At 41.7% G+C, this 23,015-nt stretch overlaps 1 protein-coding gene across 1 annotated transcript in view; it reads left to right on the forward strand.

Annotated features, from left to right (window-relative positions):
• The first annotated feature begins 2,899 nt into the window (after positions 1-2,899).
• cdk6 (cyclin dependent kinase 6) overlaps positions 2,900-23,015 on the forward strand; it is a 32,075-nt gene continuing 11,959 nt past the window's right edge. The window contains exons 1-3 of the mRNA XM_079367368.1: positions 2,900-3,138; positions 7,294-7,429; positions 11,827-11,994. Of these exons, the coding sequence (XP_079223494.1) occupies positions 2,915-3,138; positions 7,294-7,429; positions 11,827-11,994 (528 nt within the window). The 5' untranslated portion in view covers positions 2,900-2,914. The remainder of the gene's footprint in view (positions 3,139-7,293; positions 7,430-11,826; positions 11,995-23,015) is intronic.

Genomic DNA, 23,015 nt, shown 5'->3' on the forward strand with positions numbered 1-23,015 from the left:
AGAGAATAGACAATTTGATAAAAGACAAATGATCACTTGCCTGGTAAAGAGTATTTATTGTTTGCTAGAATGATACCATTGATTAAGAGTTGTTTAATCTTTGTATTTTCTTATAAATCTCGCCATTTCCTTGATCATTTTTAGAAACAGAAGAAGTAAAGCAGAAGATTAAACATGAATTATATTGTGACCACAATGTTTAGAGAACAAGATGTTCTTAATAGGACCATCCTGTTGTTGAATCTTTTCAGAAATAAGTCCTCAAAGTTGCCCCATAACACTAAACACATGACACACAAAGACTTTCGGAAACCTATTTAAAAAATCCTCTATGTATTGTGTAATCAATGACTGTTACAGAAGGAGAGTGTGTATGTCTCTGTCTTCAATCTATATAACAAACAAGGTTTTCTAAACAAATCAGAAGCATGTATATTTTAATGATTTCAATCTGGGTGAAGGCTCTCAGAGCTGATTACACATGAACAATGATGATGAAAAAATGTAAATTACATGTACAGAAATTGGTGTGGGATACATTGTTTGTATTGTGTTGCTTTGTGATGCAAATGCTTTAAATTTAGGGTTGCCAAAAATGTTAGGAAGGATACATACTGCCATGTCATTATCTCCTGCAAATGTACCTTGTCAATGGAAATCAGTGCATTTTAAAGCAGCTGAAGTTTGCATGTAAATCCCAGCACTTGAGGAATGTCCTTCCTCTGATCCTGTGTGCGTCTCTTATACACGCCTTCAATGAAGTTATGATAATAGAGCTGGGTTACACGCCTGTAATTGGCCATTCATGGGATAATCTGACATCAAGTCTTGTCATGTCTAAACCGTGTCCAGCATGAAAGAGAAAACAAACCTGTTAAAGTTTGGAGAACTTTTCCATCAAAAGCATGAATGTTGAAATCACATCATTTTAAAGCCTGCAGAACAAGTGTAAGTATAATTTATCCTGAAATGATGAACTGAAAAATAGCTCCATGTTTTACAAATAAATCGTTTTCCATATTGTAGCTCATATGGTTACACTCCTGGATGCAAACGACCACCCGAGCAGTTGAGCTCCCCCCTGCCACAGATCAAGCCTCCGGGCCTTGAACCTGACCCCTTAGGTCCATCTAGGGCGAGCTTGTCACATCACATCCCCGCTGGCGCATTGTTTCCTGCAGGAGTTTCTCAATGCTTTGAGAGAGATAGATAGTGTGGCCGTCCATCCAACACACCTCCTCTCTCCCCTCTCTGATCCCCGTGGTGCTCCCGGGGTTGACACGGGAGACAAAACCCGCGGAGAGGACTATGAATGGTAAAGGACCGAGTAGGCCGAGGGAGAGCAAAAAGGAGGCGGTGAGCCTTTGTAGTCGGAGAGGAATGCGGAAATGTCCCCGCTCCGTGTCAAACCTCTCTGAAGGGGGTCAGGCCACATTCAGCCGGCGTGGGAAAGCCAGGCAGAGACGGAGCTCACACAGGCGAGTGGGGCTGCAGTTGCATGGGCCTATCCGGGGATATAAGGAAGAAACAAGAAGAAAGAGAGGGGAAATCCAAAGAAGAGCGTGGTTTTGGAGGGCTGTATCACGCGTTTGCCTTTGTCCTATGACCCCCCCCCCCCCCCCACACACACACACACACACACACACATACGCTACCTCCCCTTCCCCTCCACACCCCCACCCACAAAGTTGCAGTGAGAGTGCGTGTGTGAGTTTTCGTTCAGCCCCCCCACCATCTCCTCTTCCACCTTCTACTCCTCCCTGTTTGAGTGTCTCTCTGCCCAATGTAGTCAGAGGGATGGGGGGTTAGAGCCTGCACCGTCCAACTACCTGTGTGGCCCCCGCATGGAGGACAGTGGACAGTGATGCGTTTAATGCCGGACATTTTATCCGAGACGCGAGTGTCTCCACAACGTTTTATTGGACATGCCGACTTTACGACATTTTATTGACAACATAAACTAAGGTAAACTATAAAAGTATGGTTATTTATACAGAAATATATATATGTTTATACAGAACAGTGTGCAAAAGTGTTTTTAAATGACAAATCAAACAGGCATTCCCCAAAATTCTAGTATTCACTTTAATTAGCTAGTTTGAGCCCTCGCGCAATTAAATTAGAAAAAAAATAGAGGAAAATGTCTTAAAGTGAAGGAAAAATATTTTATTACTCAGCTACCGTACTGTTTTACGCAACCACAACAGTTTCTTGTGTGAAAGGTGAGTTTGACTGTTTTAAACTGACTGTTGCTTTAGGAAGTCCAGACAATGCAATCAGACAGCCACGTGCTCTCAAAGTTTGTGTCGCTTCATGCACGCGCTTTGATAAAACAGGACGTTGAAGAGTTGGCTTGCTATTTCTCCCAGCTTTAATGACTAACATTGAAGTGTTTGTGCTCGTCGTTTACGTTTTTTTTAAAAATGTAAAATAAGTTAAGAGAGTAAGACAGCCCACACGAGCTTAACTTTAACAACATTGCATGTCGAGTGTTTTTTTTTTGCATAAGCTAGACAGTTTTTTTTGTTTTGTTTTTTTTAGCAAACCGCTTTAAAACAGACCTTAAGTCTTTGATTTTTAATTATTTTACCTTTGTGTTGGTGATAGGAGGACATGAGTTGCTATGCGTAATAGAGGAGGAGGAGTGGAAGTTCGGACGCAACGGGGCTCTTGTGTTGTTAGTCGGAATAAAACATGATGACAGCCTGTTATTGCTTACCTGGAAGAACATTTGAACAGATTTGACAAAGATGGTGTCTTCCTCCATCTGTGTCTCCCTGTCGTCTAGGCATTGTATGTGCCAACTTTTTTCTGTGAATATGCCTTTGTGAGAAACTCTCTGGCTCGTCACCCTCGCCGGGATTCCCCCTCAATATTTTCAACAAGAGACGAGGAACAAAACACATCTGCAGAAATGGACAGAGAAAGCTCTGGGACTCGATATGAGCCTGTGGCCGAGATTGGAGAAGGCGCTTACGGGAAAGTGTACAAGGCAAGAGATTTGAAGAACGGGGGACGCTTTGTAGCTTTAAAAAGAGTCCGAGTCCAGACGGAGGAAGAGGGGATGCCGCTTTCAACTATCCGGGAGGTGGCGGTACTGAGGCAGCTTGAAGCCTTCGAGCACCCCAATGTTGTCAGGTAAGTGAGGGGTAGAGGTGGGTAGGCCTATGTGGGTGAATGCATAGATGTGCAGACCTATTTGCATTTTTTTTAGAGAGATAGGGAAGGGGTGGGTGGAGGGGTAGAAACTGGTAAAACCTTTTGTACAAGATAGACATGCAACTTCCTTTTTGATGATCTGTGGTGGCAACCATGATGCCTCATTTGACCTATAGGTTAGGTTTACATTCATGTTTGTCCTCTGTTTTTAACTGATATCTGATCGAGCTGCTTGATGACACTATTTGCAGACAGTAGTTACACAGATCCCAACATTAGTTTAGTTTAATCTAATGAATCATCCTCTCAATTCATGCTGAACCCCACATTCGTTTATCTATGAAAATGCCATCTCCATTCAGAAAATGCATTCACCTGCAGAACAAGGATCTGAGTTAATACCTGAATGCATGTTTTGAACACATGCAAACTTCAAAAGAAAACTGTACCAAGATCTCATTAAGCCCAAATGCAAAAGTTCAGCACAACTTTAGAAATTAATGACATTTAGCATCATTGACTGATATGTATAAACCTATGACATTGAAAGCAGCCCCCCCCCCCCATCCTGCATCTTTTTAGTTTGTTTATTAAGCCACCTGATCATGGATCTGATAGCATAATCAAATCTCTGTGTGAACATTCAAAGCCTAAGATTACCTTCCAAACTCGTAATCAGACTATGGTGCTGGAAATCACGCTTATTTTCATAATCAATTGATATGCATGTCATTTATTCAAAAGAAAAAATACCATCTTCCGTATTCCTAGGCTGAAGTTAGCGTCATTTGCCAGTCAGAACAACAAAAAGAATCTGTTTAGTTTCTTCCTCCCCAGGAAATTGGAAATTTTCGAATATTTCCAATAAAGAATTGCATTAAAAAATATATCATTTCATGATATTGTTGTTAATGAATATGTCTGCCAGATGTTTGTAATTTATATTCTACGCGAACACTAAAAGCAGTGCATCTGGGACTTGTGCATGGTTAAATGTCACAGCATCAATGTTACTGTATGTCCAATGTGAAATAAGATAAGATATTACATTATTTATCCCCAAAAGGGAAAGTCAGGCATTGTAGCCGCAGCAATACATAAATCAAAAAGTCAAAACAGAAAAGAATAGTAAGATAAATACAAATTTTGAAGAAAAAAACAACAAAAAAAGCCATCTTGAATTTCCCTCGGGATCAATAAAGTATCTATCTATCTATCTATCTATCTATCTATCTATCTATCTATCTATCTATCTATCTATCTATCTATCTTAGATGTATGTAGAGAATATACATAATGGGGTGAATAAACAAACAACCAAATACAATTCCATTTAACAGATTATGTATTTGGTAGCAAATTAAACTGACTTAGCAGTGAAAGAAAATTACAGTTTTCAATTCTATGTAGGCTCTATTATTATAATAGCTGTATAACCAATTAAAAAGTGATGCAGAGGTTTTTTTTATGTTCTGGGTTTGAGTTTGTCCATTTATAGCTGTATTTGTTCAATGCTGTCAATACTCTCTCCTATACTGTTAATGTGCCTGTAAACCAGTCGCTCACACTCCTCAGTTCGTGTACGGCAAACTGGATTTACTCAAGTTTAAGACATGTCAGGTTTTTAGTTGTCCTCCTTTCTCCTCTGCATGTGGAGGCCATTTTCTTTCCCTTTTGTAATGAATTGTTCAACTCAGAGGTCAGAGACTACGTCATATGTTGGGACTTGCCAAAGTCTAACCTTGGTACGGGTTTATTATGGAGTATTAGGTGCTTTGGGATTGAAGGGGAAGCTCTAAATGGATGTTTTAGAAGCAAAGTTGAAGCCCTCTCGGGCCTCTGACAATACGTCCCCAGCGTATCAATAAATAATGGAGGATAATGCTTTTCTCTTAATGGCTTCACAATGGGATATGTTCTCACTGGAAGACATACATCTTGCATTAAAGCGCTCTTATGTAACGTTTATTAGAAAGTTCAACACTTTATGTTACTACCATGACAGCAAAAGTTTAACAGAGGGACTTTGCTGTTTTCTGCTTTTCTCTATAGCAGCTCAACACCAGTTAGTGCATTGTGGGCTTTCTGTGTGACTCCAGGCAACCCCTGGATGTTTGTAATGAGGCCCATTATTCATTCCATATGTTCAGTGTCTGCTAAGAGCCCCCATTGTAGCCCAACAATCGAGCTGTGAGGGGCTTCTAACCTCAGCCCTTCAAGAGGAGGGTGCCGTCTATGCTGTGACATCATGCACAGAACTATTACCTGGAATGGTACCTCCCTCACCACGCTGACTGAGGAGGTTCAGCCATTTCATTCCATGTGTCCATTTGAAATAGCCTATGTAGATCAGCTAGTTTGAACTGAAGACGTGCAGGTGTTAGAAGCTGTTTTTAAGTTTTAATATGACACTGACGAGGGTCTCTTTCAATTAACATTTGCAGCAATGATTACAGAAAATTCACATTTGTCAATATTTGCTCAATTTCCTTCAGATATTTTTGGGTTTGAAGTTAAAGCGGATGCACTGTGAGATATCATGAGCATGTCATTATAGGAATCGAAAGCTTTTTATTTAGTATATGGCGGCGTTAATAAATGATTACAAAGTCAAAAGTGTTGGTTAAGTCAAAGTTTTTGGGAAGCAAAATGTTTTTTGTGATACTTTCTCACAGATTGGGAATGACTCCATGAATCATATTTCTAAGCCATTCAAAGTCGTAAAGTCCCACTATAAAGGTATTGTAATCACAGTTATCCATTGGCTTGAAACTAACGGCTTTCATGGAGGAGGGTCTTCACAGCTCCGTCAGCTCGTGTGTTGTTGTGGCAAAAAGATGCTGCCTCCGCACTCGACTTCCCAGAGAGCATCAGGAGGAGTTGTCATAGTGCTGCTGGAAAAATGCTGTTTGTGGTCCCCAGCTCTTTGAAGAGGATAGTCTAGAAAGCTTTTTCAACTTCTCACCAAAGCCTACTTTGGCAGGTCTGCTGACATAATCTGAATTCTTGGCCTTAGTTTGTTGCCTAGTGAGACACTACAAGCGCATGCGTTTATGGCCTGAGGGTCCTGACTTTTCAGAAACTGTGCATACCTTGTTGTTTTTACTGCCCACCGACAATAGGTTCAAAGGCCCAAGATGTCTAATTTGGAAGGAGAGAGAGAGAGAGAGAGAGAGAGAGAGAGAGAGAGAGATTTGACTGACCAGCTCAAAAGTAAATAACTTTCACATGAAGGTTTTCTATTGCTAAACTGAAAAATGTGCTAATGCGCATGTTTTTCATGCATGCATTTAAACTTGTGTTAGCAGTAGCCACGTAGATGAACCTGGAAACATATGAACATGCATAGTTACCTACTGTCTGAAATCACATACTCATTCTGCACTTCCTTGGGAGTTGTCTGTAGAAGACTTAATGGTGAGCTTATCTGCACTTCAGAAAAAAACAAACACTGCTGGACACTTTTGACACTCTTACAGTTGCAGGCTGGTCACACTTCTCTCATCTGTACATCTTAATGCATGATATTATACATTACTTGGTTAGTGACCATTGGTTGAACTCTACTTTTCACCACACATTGTTTTATTGAGATGAGTTATAAGTTGTCACTCATCATTTGTGGAGCACTACAACAGAGTGAATCCCTGTAATGGTGCACTTTGCTCATAGTGAGTCGCAGTGGGGGATTTCAGTCAATGTCATTAGTTCTACCTGTCTGCAAAAAGTCTTCTGCTGCCCAGATCACTTCCTATTCACTCAGAAAGAAAAACACATTGACGTTTCTCCAGTGTACATGTGTAAAATCGATAAAGAAATGTTTTAGGGGATTAACACGGCACAGCCAAATCTGTTCTTGACATGAATATAGAAAAACTGCAAAGAAGACGTGAACAGTTAAAAGTTTAAATTTACTCCTGTTTATTACTGCACAGTGTTAAACAAGATGGAAGAGGTTGACGTTAAACGAGGGAAATGGCAAAGGCTATTTCTGCAGTATAATCAAGATAATGAAAACGTTGTATTGATTGTACATTCAGCTGTGGTCGGTGGCTCGGTCACAGCAAGCTGAGCACAGTGGACCAACGTTAAATCAATATGATTGATGTCGTCCCCCTGTGTCTCTTGTTCCAGGTTGTTCGATGTGTGTACAGTGTCTCGGACTGACAGAGAAACCAAACTCACTCTAGTCTTTGAGCATGTGGACCAGGACCTGACCACGTACCTGGAGAAGGCACCTGACCCCGGTGTACCACCAGAGACCATAAAGGTAAAATTACCATTGTCACCGAGACGTTTCTGTGTTTGTGTTTCTGGTTTAAACATAGGCTTTAATCATCATTTTTACTACAACACTATTTTAAGAATTCTTCACTTGGAAAGATACACAAAAACAAATGGAAGGTACTGTGAAATATTGCTTGCAATAACTACTTGAAATTTTAAGGAAGCTATTTGCTAATCTTCTGTGGTTGTTCATTACAAGAGCTGTGTCTGCATGGAGTGAGTTTACAGAGGACAGAGAAAAGTTCCCTCCTTAACATCAGAGGTAGCCGAGCACTCTGGAGTGCAGCACATGTGGCAGATGGGCTGCAAATTAGAGGCTCCCCACCTTCTCTATTTTCAGCCTTCAAGTCCATGCTATATTAACAGATGGAGACAAAAACAATGTCTGTATGCGAAGTACTAACCCGAAAACTCTTTTTTTTGTTTTTAAAGTGGACTTGATTACATACTACCTGCAAGTTGAATGTCTGTACCGTCAACGCGTTCACGCTAACATTTCTCCGTTTATCAATTCACAGAGTATCTGTTTTCTCTTTGCCAAAAGGTCGGAAATTGATTTCTTCCACAATCCTTTTAGTCTCTTTATTTCCATTTTTCCCACACTCAATTCTTTTTTTTCTTTTTTTTTTAAAAATCTCTTCATCGTGTTTCACCCCAAGGTCTGTAAATGTATCGTGCACAATACTGGAAAAGGAAATCTCTATTTTTGGACAGAGGAGGCCTCTGAGTTTAAAGTTTCCTATTTGAAACGGAGAAGTTCTTGAAGCTAGAGTAACCGTTTGTTTTCACCCCAGGGCTGGGTTTATGTGCCATAATTTTGTGTCGGATTGTAATGTCGATGGGATGCTGTGCAAGTGAAGATGAGTCAGGTAGATCACACCTGAGGCTTTTCACTAAGACGATACAGTGTGCAGTACAGTAGTTTGGATATTTCACCCAATGATAATTGTGTCGATAATAATGGTGGTGTGCTGGAGATATAATACGAACATTTTGACATTGGACATCAATTCCCAGCCATTGGGGATTTCTTTGTAGTTCAAGGACTATGAATATTAGGCTGTACAGTAAATGTTCAAGTAAACGTATATCCTCAAACGCCTTTCATTTTTCAAATGTGAAGATCTGCTCTGTGTATTTGTTGTGGACTGCTGATTAACAGATGTCACCTTTTTGTCCTCACTCTTTCATTTTAAAGGTAAAAAACCCCATAAATTGATATGACTTAATGAGCCATCTGCAGTTTGGCCATGCTGGCCATGTGTACTTAGACTTGCATGGCTTCATCTTTGACGAATCAATAGCTGGAAGTAGTTGTTCATTGGAGAAGTTTGTTTCTGCTTTGTGCAGAAATAGCCAAATCACTTCTTTTTTTTTTTTTTAGATTTGTGTCAGAACTTAAGAAAAAAGTGTGAGTTGCCCTTCAAATTCTGATGTTAGAGCAGTTTGGGGGAAGGATTTTAGGACCCTGATCAGCAATCCAACAAGCGCTTCATTTAAAGCATAGTGACCCCTAAAGACCCCCTGCCTTCCTAAAGCTTTCTACTATCATCCATACGGCCTTGAGGGGACAAAGGGACAAAGATGGAGTGACATGAAGACACTGGCACCATCTTCTGTTATAGGACAGTGAACTCTGCACAATACCCCCCCCCCCCCCCCCCCCACACACACACACACACACACAAACAGTTTTAGCAGATGTCGCCAGATTGTGTATCTCAGTCCAGCTTTCCCAGCACAACTTACCTGTGCTTACCAGATATTATTATTATATTACAACTTTAAATACAGAGAACTAAGAAAAAGCAGCCACACCAAAAACAACAGACAAACTTCCCCTAAAAAAACCAGACTCTCCCCACCCTCACCCAGCCTGTCCACTGCATGCCCCCTCCCTCCTCCACCCACCACTCTGCCTTACTCAGACTCAAGACCCACCACATGGTCATTGATGAAAGAGGTCCTCCTCCAGGAATCAAATGAGCTGGAATGACATCAAGCAGCCAGTCTGCACCGGCCTCAGTGCTCCTCTGCCGGGCGAGCGCTTGGGTCTCACCCACCCTCCTCTGCTGCCACTCTGCAAGCTTCCATAGCTCTATTCTCTGGGCCCATAAAGGGGGAGGTTAATGAAGCATGGGGAGGGAATTACACTAACGCTAACCGGCAGATGTCCCATATTGTGCCTGGCTACAATAAACAATATGGCTGCCACTGGTGCATTTGCATCAGAAAAGGGGGCGAACACAGTAAGCCATGTTTTGACTGCGTCTTGCGGAAAGATGACTACTTTTTTTGGTCCTCCTGCCTTTTTTAGGGTCATATGTGTTGCCGTTTTTCTTCCTGGCCAAGTTGTAGGCGGAGATTAAAAGGTTAACATTTGGGATGTGAAAGACTTTTGTGTGAGAGGCAATCTTCGTAACTTTTCTGGCGGCTGGGTTAGATTTTTCGAGCCTAAGAGATGTCAAAGAGACGTCTTCGTGTAACACGGGGTATTAAACTATTAAATTATTAAGATATTAGGTTCACATAGCTCAACTTGAGATTTATCACTTTCAAATGCAGCCAACCAACAGTTGATCGTTTGAATGTTACTCAGCTGTGACTGTAATTGATGCAGCAGAAGCGATGATACTCAGGCAGAGGGGGGGGCACTGTGTTGTTTGTGTGTTTGTCCAAAAGTCACACTTCTGAGATAATTGGTGTTTACTTGGAAATGCTGTTGAAAGGAAGCACGGCAAAATGGCTATTTAAAGCAGAGAGGAACTGGTGGTGGTGGTGGGAGGGGGGGGGGTTGCTATTGTGTCAGCCCCCCCACCCCCAGAACACACACACAAAATAACCAACTGCCTGCCTCTCTCCTATGGCTCTGTCTGTCTGCTGCCCTCCTCACCGGGTCATGGCTGGATGGAGATGTAGAAAGGAAGGTCTGTTCATGCATCCTGCTTGCCCTTGGTCAGAGGGCACACACACACAGCATGCTTACACACACACACACACACACACACACACACGCACACACACACACACACACATAGCGATGCACCTTTACAATCTGAGTTGCACTTTTGAACAAATAACGTAATACATAGATCAACGAAGAGGGAAACTGTGTTTACAAACACACACACACACACGCATCACACCCTGTCTCCGCAGCGTTGTGTGTGGCACCCTATCACTTCTTCCATGGCCGGCACCGCGCCGTTTGCTAATGTTTTCTGCTTGAGTGTGCAGACCCCTTTGACTCACTCACCAGCTGGTCAGCCAGTGAATAGCGCTGCGGGCTCAGGTCCATGTCACTTGTGAGGTCTTGGCGGAGAGAGTGTGTGCGTGTGTGTTTTGGAGGGGGGTGTAGAGCCCAAGATGCAACAAACCCCCACCAGCATCAGGGTATTACAACTCACAAATATCTGTCTTCTCTTCAGGTTTTTGTCTTTAGTTTTCTTACAGATCAAATGACTGCGTAATCCCACTTTCTTACCTGCATTATCTCCTTATTTAGTTTTATCTGTCATAAGGCCTTTAACTGAAATAACTCCATATACAAGATTTCAACCCAACAAACCAAACTATAACTCTGCTAAAACCACCTTGCCACAATCACCTGTTAATGACTGACATTTGTTTAAGGGTGCAGGACCTGTTTGAGAGTATTTCAGTTGGGAAAGAACAAGTCTTAGCTGGTTTTATTTGTTTGTATTGTCAGATAGTGCACAGGCTCTGTGTTTGGCTAAATTCCACCTGTATAAAGTAGTTAAAACTTAGTACTACATCCATGCCATCCAATTCTATGGTTTTGATATTGACTGGCGTTAGCACCCGTCTACTTTTGCTTGATTGTCGTGGAGGCAGTCAGAGCTGATGGCCATTCTGAGTTCAGATTTTAGGCATTAAATAAAAGACAAGAAGAGCGTATGAACTGAAGCAGGACAGCTGCTATAATAGAGAGAGCCATGCTTGTATTGAGCAGGGCCCCGTGTCTGTCCGTTATCCAACATCTGCTACAGTTGACAAGAAAAGTCACAGGCCTCCTCGAGTTAACTCCCCTCTTGCCACGATGCCTCTGCCTTTACGCCAAAGTTCTCACTGTATGGACATGTCAGTCTGGCCTTTTGATTCCTGCTTTGACAGAGGAATTAATTCAAACGTTGACGAACAGATGTGGGGACATCAAGCCATGTGTCTTGCACATTTTACAAGAGAGTTGGAACTATTATTGTCAGATGAAATTCTTGACTTTTAAAGTGTCATTTTCTGTCACCGCTATCCAAAAGCTCAGCTCCGTTTCACTCCTATTTGATCGTTGTTCAAATGGTCCCAATTGTTTTAATTGTCATAATCCTTAATCGCGCTCTCTTGTTTTTTGTTGGCTTGCAGGATATGATGTACCAGCTGCTCCAGGGGTTGGACTTTCTGCACTCACACCGCGTGGTTCACCGTGACCTAAAGCCACAGAACATCCTGGTCACCAGCGCCGGACAGATCAAACTGGCAGACTTCGGCCTAGCCCGCATCTACAGCTTCCAGATGGCGCTCACCTCCGTGGTGAGTTATGCCGTTTACATAGTATCTTGAACTCAGTTTTTCTCATTCAAAAGTTTACTTTAAGCGGAGTGACTCAACACAAACACTGTTAACTCAGCTGAAGAAGAAAGACTAAAAAAAAAAAAGTGGGTCGCAGGATATTTAAACTGGGTCGCAGACAAAAATAGACTTGGAAAGGGCAGTTGTTGCGTGACCTCAAATGTTAGTTTGTGTTATCATATAGTGCACTGGCTCTGACGGAATGAGAGTTTGGCTACATTTTGTCTGAACAAAGAAATTAGAACTAAGTACTACATCCATGTCATCCAAATTCTGTCATACTGAGTCTTTACTGAAGAGGAAATGTAAGTAAAAAAAAAAAAGCCCACAAGAAATACATTAACGTAGTCCGTGCTCTGATATGTGCTAAATGCAATGAAACACAATCATGTTGCAAATACCTTAATTTTTTGATAGAGCTGTTTCTTTTTGCTCAAGTATTCTGAGTAATGGTCCTGTCTCATCATGAATAGGTGCTACTGACACTACCTTAAACGGCTTTGTGCAGATGGCTGCTGACTTTATTCTGCATTCTTTTCGTTTAGCCATCACAACAGGCGTCCCCACAGAGGACTCGCCTAATTTGAGAACCGATTTTAGAGTTAAACTTTAAAGAATGTAAGTTGTCTTGTTTTGGCGACACAATAGACTATATGACGTACTGATAATGAAGATCGTCAAACAGACAGAGAGAGAAACAGAGGGAGGCAATGATGTCAGCAAAGTCTGGACCTTGGGTTTGTTTAAAAAACAACCAAAAAATCTTGGTTATTAAGCTGAACAACCATGCCTTTTTTTTTTCTTTTTTCGTTTTGCTCAAGAAGCGCACAAACTCCCACACTGTCACATTGCCTTGAACTATCCGCCCGTCTCTGGAGACTTAGATGAAAAGCGTCTAAAGTGACGTTGCGGGCACTTACAGGGCATCAGCAGGCCGCTCTGCAGCATCAGGCAGAATGATAAAGTTTCTCTGTGTAAAATGAGAGCCAGGCGCCCCCTCCATCCGTCTCAGGAATCCCTCAGTGGCTGCTGCAGACGGGGATGAGACAGACGAGGAGAGACGGACACCCCTCCCTTTCCACTGTCGGTACTTTGATGTCCAATGGTGAGCTGTGGGCTCTGATGACCAGATAAAATGTAGAGAGAGACTGAAATGAGTCTTTGGAAGACTTGAAGATAGAGAAAGATGAGACGTTTCAGATTAAGGGAGCATGCAACTTCTCATTATCTTGTTATAAGCTTTAATTACAAAGAGAGTTTTTTGTTATGTCACATTCACATATATTTGCTTTCATGGCGTAGCTTTGTTTTTTACTTATTATCTTGATCTATTTAGAAACGTTCTGTTTATATGCATATCAGTATAATATTTATCAGTTTGATTTATTTTCTTGTCACGTTATTTTTTCTTTCTTTCTGAAAGTGCTGTTCAGTTAAAGAAAATGAATAATAATTTGAAAGAGACTCAGTAAATGTAAATATAACCCCCCAGATCTGCTGATGAAGCATGAGATTGGTTGGAAGCCAGGTGGAGGTTGTACTTTTAGAGCCGTGACACTTTGGTGATACCAAGTGAGCAAAGCTAATGAGAGAGCCTGAGCCACGCTCCTCCACTAATGGAGCATCTGAGGGAAAACAAACGTGCTTTGGGAAGTATGGAAACTTTTATTCAGCCTCTGCCGTGATAAGAAAACACTGACTCAACAAGAGTACGTCTGTTTTAAAAGGTTCTCCTAGAAACCTTTTCTTGCATAAGATTGGTTATTGACCTAAGATCACTGATGACCTTTGTTGATTTTTTGTATTCTTGGCAAACTAGGAAACGGTCGCGGTGGGCTATTTAAAAAGTCCTCAAATCTAAGCTTAATATTCTACACTCTTTACCAGAACAGTAACTCTCTCTTTTCCATACCTGATACTAGCCAAACAAACATTTTATTGGTTATTCAGAATGAACTTGGGACTGTTTCAGATATTTGATCGCTGCTGATTGAAATGAAATGACACGGTTCTTGACTAAGTTATTATCCTAGCAGGAAAGCAGGCAGTTATTTTTTTTCTTGTTGAGTTAATGTTTTTCTGTTATGACTCGACATGGGTAATTTTGTCAAAGGCAGAATGATTATAAGGGAATTCACCTATAGTAATGACTGGTAGAAACTAAGTACCTAAAACTTCTCATGCACACACAACACACACTCATTTCCTTCCTCGAGGTGCAAATGTGAGACTGTGTGTGTGTGTACGTGAATGCGATGCAATGTTAGCACAGGGTCTAAAGCTAATTCCCCCAAGTCTGGAATCCCCCTACCATTTCACACACACACACACACACACACACACACACACAGCGTCCCTTCATCCATTCAGTGTTTCCTCTTACTAATAAAAGCAGACAATCAGCACTGAATGATGCGAACATGTACATAAACACACACAGGGTTAAAGCTGATCTTCCCCTTTGCCCAACAGAACAGAAGTTGCTTATTTAGTCACTTAAGACCGCCGTTACTGGCAGACAGATGGGATTTGGAGAACTGCTGTTTCTTAAGCGATCGAGACACTTCTCTCTCACTTTCAAAGTGATTCATTTAGTACTTCTAAAATGACAGCATAGCTGGGTGAAGCATTTGCATAAACTCAAAAAAGAGTCCCTCGCTCCTGTTTTTCTCTTCCCAGTGTCACTTACTGAAAGTAGCACTCTTGTTCTTTCTGCTGATGATTTACCACAACTGATCTAACTTCTCTTTTTTTTGCCATGAGTTTGCTTTCTCACCTAGCAACGAGCATGGCTGTTAATATGTCATTGACCAAAAGTCTGCTCCCTCTGTGTGTTTAAAAAGAAAAAGTGTGCGATGGAGTCTGGCTGCACTACCACATGCATGGTTGCATGTGACTGATGGCCCCATCAGCATCACCCATCTACCATGTTGCAAATATTTCACCCTCAGAGAGAGAGAGAGAAGGCTTGAAGGGAGTGCACGAGAAAACGAGAGGGAGACCACCCATTGGGTCGGTACTGGGGTCTGGATTAGGCTGCCCCTGGCAGTCCCTGGAGGGCCGTTGCTTTGTTGATGGTTTTTTAATGACCCCAGCCTGGCCAAGGGCTCATTGTACTGGTTTGAGTGACAGGCAGATGGGGAAAGCTGATGGGTTAATCGGACAAACCAGAAAAGAGTGAAGAGGGCTTTCTTTCCGTCCATCTTAATGCAATTCCATTTCTGCCAAATCCCTTGAGAAAAAACATTTTTTTCACACTGTTTGAATTTAAAACAAATGCGACAGCAGAACCCAACCACGCTATAAAGTTGATTAACATTTCTATGTTTATTTTTATGCTAGCTAATCCAAATAATTTAACAACAGATCAAACAGTAGAATGATACCTTAGATGACCCTGCTTACGTACTGTTACACTGTACTGGAAATGTAGTTTAAACTAGGAATATATTCAAACATAAATACACATTCCCGTGTTTACTGGCAAAAATGGTTTAAACATTTTTGAAAGTGCAAGTAATTCACCATGTGAGATACATACAGTTAAAGTATGTGAACTCTTTGAAATTACCTGGATTTCTGCATAAAGGGGTCATAACATGTGTTCTGATCTTCAGTCAAAACAGTCAAAACAACACAAAGACCATCGTCTTAAACTAATACCGCTCAAACAAGTACATGTTTTCATGTTTTTCTTTTTCTTCAGCATGTATACATTCACAGTGCAGGGTGAAAAAAAGTATGTGAACCCCTATGCCAACCACTTCTCCAAGAGCTAGTTGGAAGTCAGGAGTCGGCCAACCTGGAGACAAGATATTCTCAAGAAGCATTGCCTGATGTGAAAAGAGCTCTCAGAAGACCTGTGATCAATAATTGTTGACTTGCATAAAGCTGGAAATGGTTAGAAAAGTATCTCTAAAAGCCTTGATGTCATCAGTCCACGGTAAGACAAAGTTCAGTACTGTTGCTACTCTCTCTAGAAGTGTCTGTCCTGTAAAGATGACTGAAAGAGCACAACGCAGAATGCTCAATGGGGTGTTGGTAAGTGTGGCGGCTGAAAACGATAGTCATTTAAATACCATGTCCCTACATTTTCAAGGGTCAGCCATCCTCGCCCCCAGAGTTTACAGCATGGAGATACGTAATACGGCTATGAAGAGAAACTAGAGATGACCTGAGTGACACCGTGACAAAGTCAAGTAAAGAAGAATAACATTGTTTGGCAGCCTGAAATGTAGGATTAAAGGGCGTCAGAAGAAACCTCAATATATGTTTGATAAGTGTGGGCCTATGTGTGGAGGAACAAAACACAGCACATCAACATCTCAGCCCAACTGTGAAGTATGGTGGAGGGGGCTTCGTGGTTTGGGGCTGCCTCAGGGCCTGGACAGATTGCTATCATCGATGGAAAAAATGAATTCCCAAGTTTATCAAGACATTTTGCAGGAGAACTTAAGGCCATCTGTCCATCAATTGAAGCTCAACAGAAGATGGGTGATGCAGGAGAACGACCCAAAGCACGGAAGTAAATCAACAACAGAAGAAAATACGCCTTGGGGAGTGGCCCAGTCAGTCCTGACCTCAACCCGACTGAAACGCTGTGGCATGACCTCAAGACAGCTGTTCACACCACACATCCCAAGAATATTGCTGAACTGAAAAAGTTTTGTAAAGAGGAATGGTCCAAAATTCCTCCTGACCGTTGTGCAGGTCTGATCTGCAACTACAGGAAACGTATGGCTGAAGTTATTGCTGCCAAAGGAGAGTCAACCAGCTATTAAATCCAAGGGTTCACATACTTGTTCCACCCTGCCTGCAATTGTACCTGGAGGGACTGAAATCTACCCCTATTTCTAAACATGCACTGTGAATGGTTACATGTTGTATTCAATAAAAACATGAAAATAGATCGTTTGTATGCTTTTAGTTAAAGCAGAGTTTGTCTATTGTTGTGACATATATGAAGATCAGAACACATTTTATGATCCATTTATGCAGAAATCCAGGTAATTCCGAAGGCTTCACATAATTCTCCTTGCAACTCTACATGAAAACTCATATTAAGGAACAAAGATTATGATTGTCTCAATCATCTGAAAGTAGTAGGGGAGTGAAGATTGGCTCAGGTACCGCCTTCCAAATATATCCTCCATTGACCTGACTGTGGTGATCTTTCCATGCACATATTGGCAGCCATTGTAAGGGGATCCCATGAAGCCCATTAGCGTTAGCTCTCATGGATGTCATGCGCCTGTCGTTGCTTGTCAAATTAGATTTGGAAAACTCCAGAGTAATGCCACTCGACCTTTATGTTATCGCTGATTTATTGAGGTCTTGTTTTGCTAGCTTAAAACCAAAATAATGAAGGGGTGCTATGATTTACAGAAGATGATGAAATTTGGCGGAAAAAACTGTTTTTGTTTCTTTTCTCTGCGATGATCTGAAGTGAGTGTGTAATTGAATTACACAGCAGGCAAAGCTAGTTTTCTAAGTCTTGAAGCCTGGCACTTTTTAAAAGTATTTCTCAGTAGATAAATGTTCTCTGAATGACCTTTTATATCATCAAATGAACAGTCATTATTCGTGGGCTTTTATATGCTATCTTTTTCATTCAGCTGAATCTTCTAACAGTCTGTGAAGTAACTGTCATACTTTCCTGTAAGCTTTGCTATTGGAGACATGCAGATTAGGGAAATTGTTACCTGATCAAAAGGGTTTTCTCACTCGTTTCCTGACTCCCCCTCCCTTAGAGCCCTCCCACTGCCATTACCAGAAAACGCACATATCATAATCGACAACATACAAATAGTATCTAGATTTCCTGCCTGCGCTCAAACTGATCTCAGGCCTTTAAAATACAAAACTTTTAAGCATACTCACACTCTTATTTTCACCAAGAATTGTTTTTGAGGCAGATGTGTACTCTGAACATGAGTCTGTGGTTGCAAGTTTGGGGGACATGTTTGATGTTTTCACTTTTCAAACCATATTCTTATCTCACTAGATATCTTGAAGTTGGCACACCATATGTTCCATCTGCTTCCTAGGTTGGACCGTAGTATAAAATAAGCGTTTAACTTCAAGGTTTCTAAGGCAACAACTGTAAGGGGAGGAACCTTATTGCAAATCGGACATATCTCATAATCTTTAAAGTGCATCATACATGCAAGCATCATTAGTATTAGTGTCTCCGGTTCTGAGCAGCGCTCAGGTGAGGAATCTGAGGAAACGGATCTTTCTCACTGATGATGAAAGAAGTCAGAGTGGACAGTCATGTCTGCGGTTGTCTTCTTATGCCAGACAATGTGTTTCTACTGTGGACAGACTAACAGACAGAATGAGAGGCAGGCAGCAGCAGGGAGAGGGAGGGGGGAACCCTTGCACTGCACGCAGGAGAGCACGTGCAGCACTCTGGGAATGTTTAGATATCTCCTCATACGCATGGGAAAAAAAAGGAAAAGTCATGCTCTGTGCTTTGACTGCAGCCGGCTGGAGCAAAGAGGGCTGGCCCCAATTTGACATAAGCAAACACACACACACAGTTTACACACACTTATTCTAACTCGGATTTGACTGTACGTGCACACATTGAAACATACAAATTCACATAGTTTGCTCAAACATTTTTGCACAACTTAACCTGCACAGTGCAGTTGTTACTTATTTGTGCATGGTGCCTAAAAGGCATACATGTAGCACCCCGTGCACACACTCCTCCACTTTACTGTATTAATTGTTGATGGTCTCTTGGCAGCCTTCCAGGTAGGGGAAAAGGGGTTACTGATTGGTGTGTTTGTGTGTGTGGGAGGTGCATGTGCGCACAAACCAGCATCTGGATATTAAAGCCTTGTCTGTACCAGCAATGGCAAAAGGAAGAAGAGGGGGGGGGGAAAGAGAAAAAAATTACAGCATATATCAGGAATTTTCCAGCTAATGATGTGCGGATGTGGTAGCACTGGGGAGAGAGAGCCACTGACTGTGCTGTCTTTGTTTCGCTCGCCCAGGGCCCCATGCTGCATTCCTGTACACTGTGCATACTTTGGCAACAGTCGTACTGCCCGTTTTTCTCTTTTACTGTATACTGTTTGTGTCCTGCTCTTGCACTTTTCCTCTGAGCTCCTGTAGCTTTACCTCTCCTCCCTCATCTCTCTCTCCTCTGTCCTTCATCCCTTATTTCCTTTCTTGGCTTTGTGAAGCTCCATTGTTGAGACTGTAAATTGTCTTTTTTTTTTTTTTTTTTTTTTTTGCAGAACAAGAGAAAAAAGAAGGGAAAGTGAGAGAAGGGTGAAATAATGGTGTTTACAACATGGCTGACTGCTAGAGCTTCGAATGGGGCCTCTCTGGAGACACAACATTACAGCATGAGCTCCACTGCGCTCTCAGAGTGCATAGTTTTGTTCATTTATTATAATAACATCCGCTCTGCTTTTCCCATATGTGGCCTGCATATGCAACTCTGCAGCCTTTCTGTTTTCCTTCCTTACATTCACATAAGAAGGGTTTTCATTTGAGCTGGATTGTTTTCAGGACTGTTGTCAAACTCTATTTTAGGACTAAAAGCGTGAAGCAGCCTTTTACCTGAGAGACTTAACTGCACTTAAATCAGTAATTGAAGCTAAAACTCCAATCATGCTCTTTATTTGGCCTCAGGTGCATCCACAGTACTTATGAGTGTGTATGTGTGTAGGTTCTATGCGTCTGTATATGCAGTTTTGCGCTTTCATCCTGTGCTTCCCCTCAGTGAGAATGTAAATACAGGCCCGGGCCAAGTCCCATCAGCCCCAGTCCCTCCGGCGCTGCAGTCTTGTGTTCCGGCCTTCGTCATCCTCATGACATTAGGTCACTGTAAACGTCCTCTTTGGGAAGTGCACATGGAGTGGGACAGGAACATGTTGGTGTCTTGGTTACAGAGGTAGGAACTGAAGTTGATAGGGATGAGGGAGGAAGGCGATTTTCGAAGATGCAACTTCATTTGGTTTATGAAAAAAAAAAAAGTTTACCTTGGTAATGTTTTAGTTTGAGACCAGATTTCTGAGTCCTCATTAAACTTGTTGCTAGTATCGAGGAAAACAGAGAAGTTACTTTGAGAATGCTCTCATTACTTTGGGCAAAGTAAACGTTTTAAAGTGAATTATTCTAACAGAAAAAAAACAATAGTAGACCAGCTTGTCACTGAAGCGGTCACAGGCACATGTGTGGGAGAGGTTAAGGTGGAAAGGGAAGACAAAGAGGGGAAAATGCAGACTGGTAAATAGGACTTCATTAACATCTGAGATCGCTCTAATTTGTTAATAAAGTTGATCTTTGTTACATTTTTGAAAGAAGGAAGGGAGCGAGGCTAGCTGTTTTACATGTTTCCAGTTTTTACTTGAAGCTTGGCTAACATTATCCTTTTAGTTGCTTCATATCACATGGGCAAATTTTTAAGTGGTTCAGACCTTATTGTGATACTCTTAACAAAACACACAAGCACATATCCAAAAATGTTGAAGTCTTACGTAAACCTGTTTGACTTAACCACTTCGCTTAAAAAGGAAAGCAGTCACTCCTGTTACAAATGCTCAATGAGAAAAATGTCTGTGCAAAAAATCAAAGCAAAACGGCGACCCGCTGTTGCTCATCATCCAAAACTCCTCAAGATATCTTTAACTTTCTTCACTATGCACAAGAAATGATTGCCAGCATGAATAAACAAGACCCAGGTAGGATAAAACAGAATTATCCTTTCAACATGAAACACATGCTGAAGATATCATGCATACATTTGCAGACACACATACACTTGGAAAGCTCTCGGCAATGCAGCACGTGAATACTGGCAAACGCAGGTGCTCACTTAGTCACGTGCGAGTACTTGCACATAACGCAACCCAAACGCCCCCACGCTCACATGCATGCTCCCCTATTGTCATTCTCCTCCGCTGTGCATGCACAGCGTGCTGGTGGCACAGGTCCGGATGTTGCAAGTCAGACAGTCTTGGAGGTCCGGCCCAGGAGGTCTGGAGGTCCTCTGGGGCACAGGAAGCCATTTCCTCCATGAAGCGGAGTGGGGAGCAGAGAGCAGCGTTGAGTAGGAGGAGGAGAATGGTGGTGGTGAGGGGGAGGATGCTCTCAGTGGAGAGGAATTCTTAGAATGTTGTCCTTTAATCTGGAGTCAGCCTCACACACTGTTTTTTCTTTTTCTTCTCCATCTGCTTTATCTGACCTCCTCTGGCTTTTCTGTTACCATGCGGAAGAGAAGAAGGGTGTGAGATAGGCATAGAGACAGATTGAAAATGCAAAGCAGCCGACCCATTGCACCGTTTAGGCCTGATGAGCGTTCTCTGTACCTGATTGTTCTGAATGTGTCCGAATCTCTGTTTCCATTCAGCCTGCACACAGGAGAGAGAACGGGAGTGTGTAATAAAGGGATATGTTAAGCAGAACAGAGAATAAGAAGGGTGAGAAAGGGAAGACTTAAGGAAGAAGGAATGCAAATGTGGTTTAGAAGAAGAGGAAGGGAAAGGACAGAAAAAAATATCAACAGGAAAACATTGCAGTTGGGGAATGTCTTTTTGCCTATGATGAACGGTCTATGTTGGTGTAACCATGTCCATGAAAACAATTACTAGGTACGAGACATTTAGTAGAACAGAGTTGACACTCACTTGATACTGAGACGGTATGAAGCTGTGTGTGTGATCAATATTAGATATTACAGGCTAAAACATGGGAGTGAGTGCAGGCAGCAGGATGGAGAAAGGAGTCAGGACTGCTGAGTGACATGAAGCGCTGACGGCAGACTGATTTTAAGGAAATGAAAGTAAGCAGCCTGTACCTTTTAAATTTGAGATCTATTATTTGTGACATTAAGCAAAATAGAGAGTAACTTAGTAGTCTTGAAAATGATGGTTCAATGGTTGAACCTTTTTGTCAGTTAAAGTGTCGCCTGTTTAGCCAGTTTCTGACAAATGTTTTTCTTTTGAGGTCAAAACCTTTTCCACAAACTAATACAGAGAAGGGATCAAGGCTTGTTGCACTGGAATGACACCTTTGTTTACTCTAATGAACATGGGGCATGGTTTCCTCATGTTGCAGGTACTAAATACATTACATCTTTATTTATCTAAAGCTGTCCCTAACAAGTCTAAGATTGTATCCACATTAAGCATGTGGTTTTAAAAAATGATGTAACCTATGAAAAATGAAAGTATATATAACTGCCATGAATAGAAACCAGCGGGCTCTGGATTTTGTGACACAGACAAAGTAGGGAAGTACAAAAAGTCCCCAAAGGTTGACTCGTGTTTTGTGTTTTGATATCTTTTTAAATTCATTGACAACAAAAAAAAAGTTTGAGTCTTTTCCAATTATGCGAAGAAAGCACGAAACAACTTTTCACTTGATACAGGAATAAGTTCCTGAAGTTTCATTTAGTCATGCAGTTATTTCAGTTTGTGATATACCTTTAAACCATCATTCTTCCGCCAGTGCATGCATGTGTGACTATATGTGCCTTAATCTGTAGTTGTGGGCAGGTTTTTCGAATAACCCTGAATCATATGAGGCGGATGTACCACGAGCTCTAGGTCTGTGGTTCTTCCTAGAAGGCTCCGTGTGTATATTCATACAAGCCCTGACTATTGACTCTGCAGAGCTGCAAAGTCTGCAGTACAATGAAGTCACGAAATGCCACAGTTAAAATATTTAATAATACATCCGAGAAAAAATAACAGAATTGCAGCCCTGACACGACATTTGGTGCCTGACTATATCAGCAGCTGTGCTTCTTCCATTCATGATGTTCTCTGAGGTTTCTCTGTTCTAAAAAGTTTTCAATGACCGAAACAGTCAGCCTGTTCATTCTCTGTACATGTCTCACTTCTGGTCACGTTGCTCAGCTGACACATCTCAGCCAACTAGCCTCAACTTCCTTTATATTTCCACTAAAGCAGGAAGCAGGAGATGAGAAAGTATCACACATCTGCAAAGAGCTGCCCCCG

The sequence above is a fragment of the Symphodus melops genome, assembly GCF_947650265.1.
Source record: "Symphodus melops genome assembly, chromosome: 18".
NCBI lineage: Eukaryota > Metazoa > Chordata > Actinopteri > Labriformes > Labridae > Symphodus > Symphodus melops.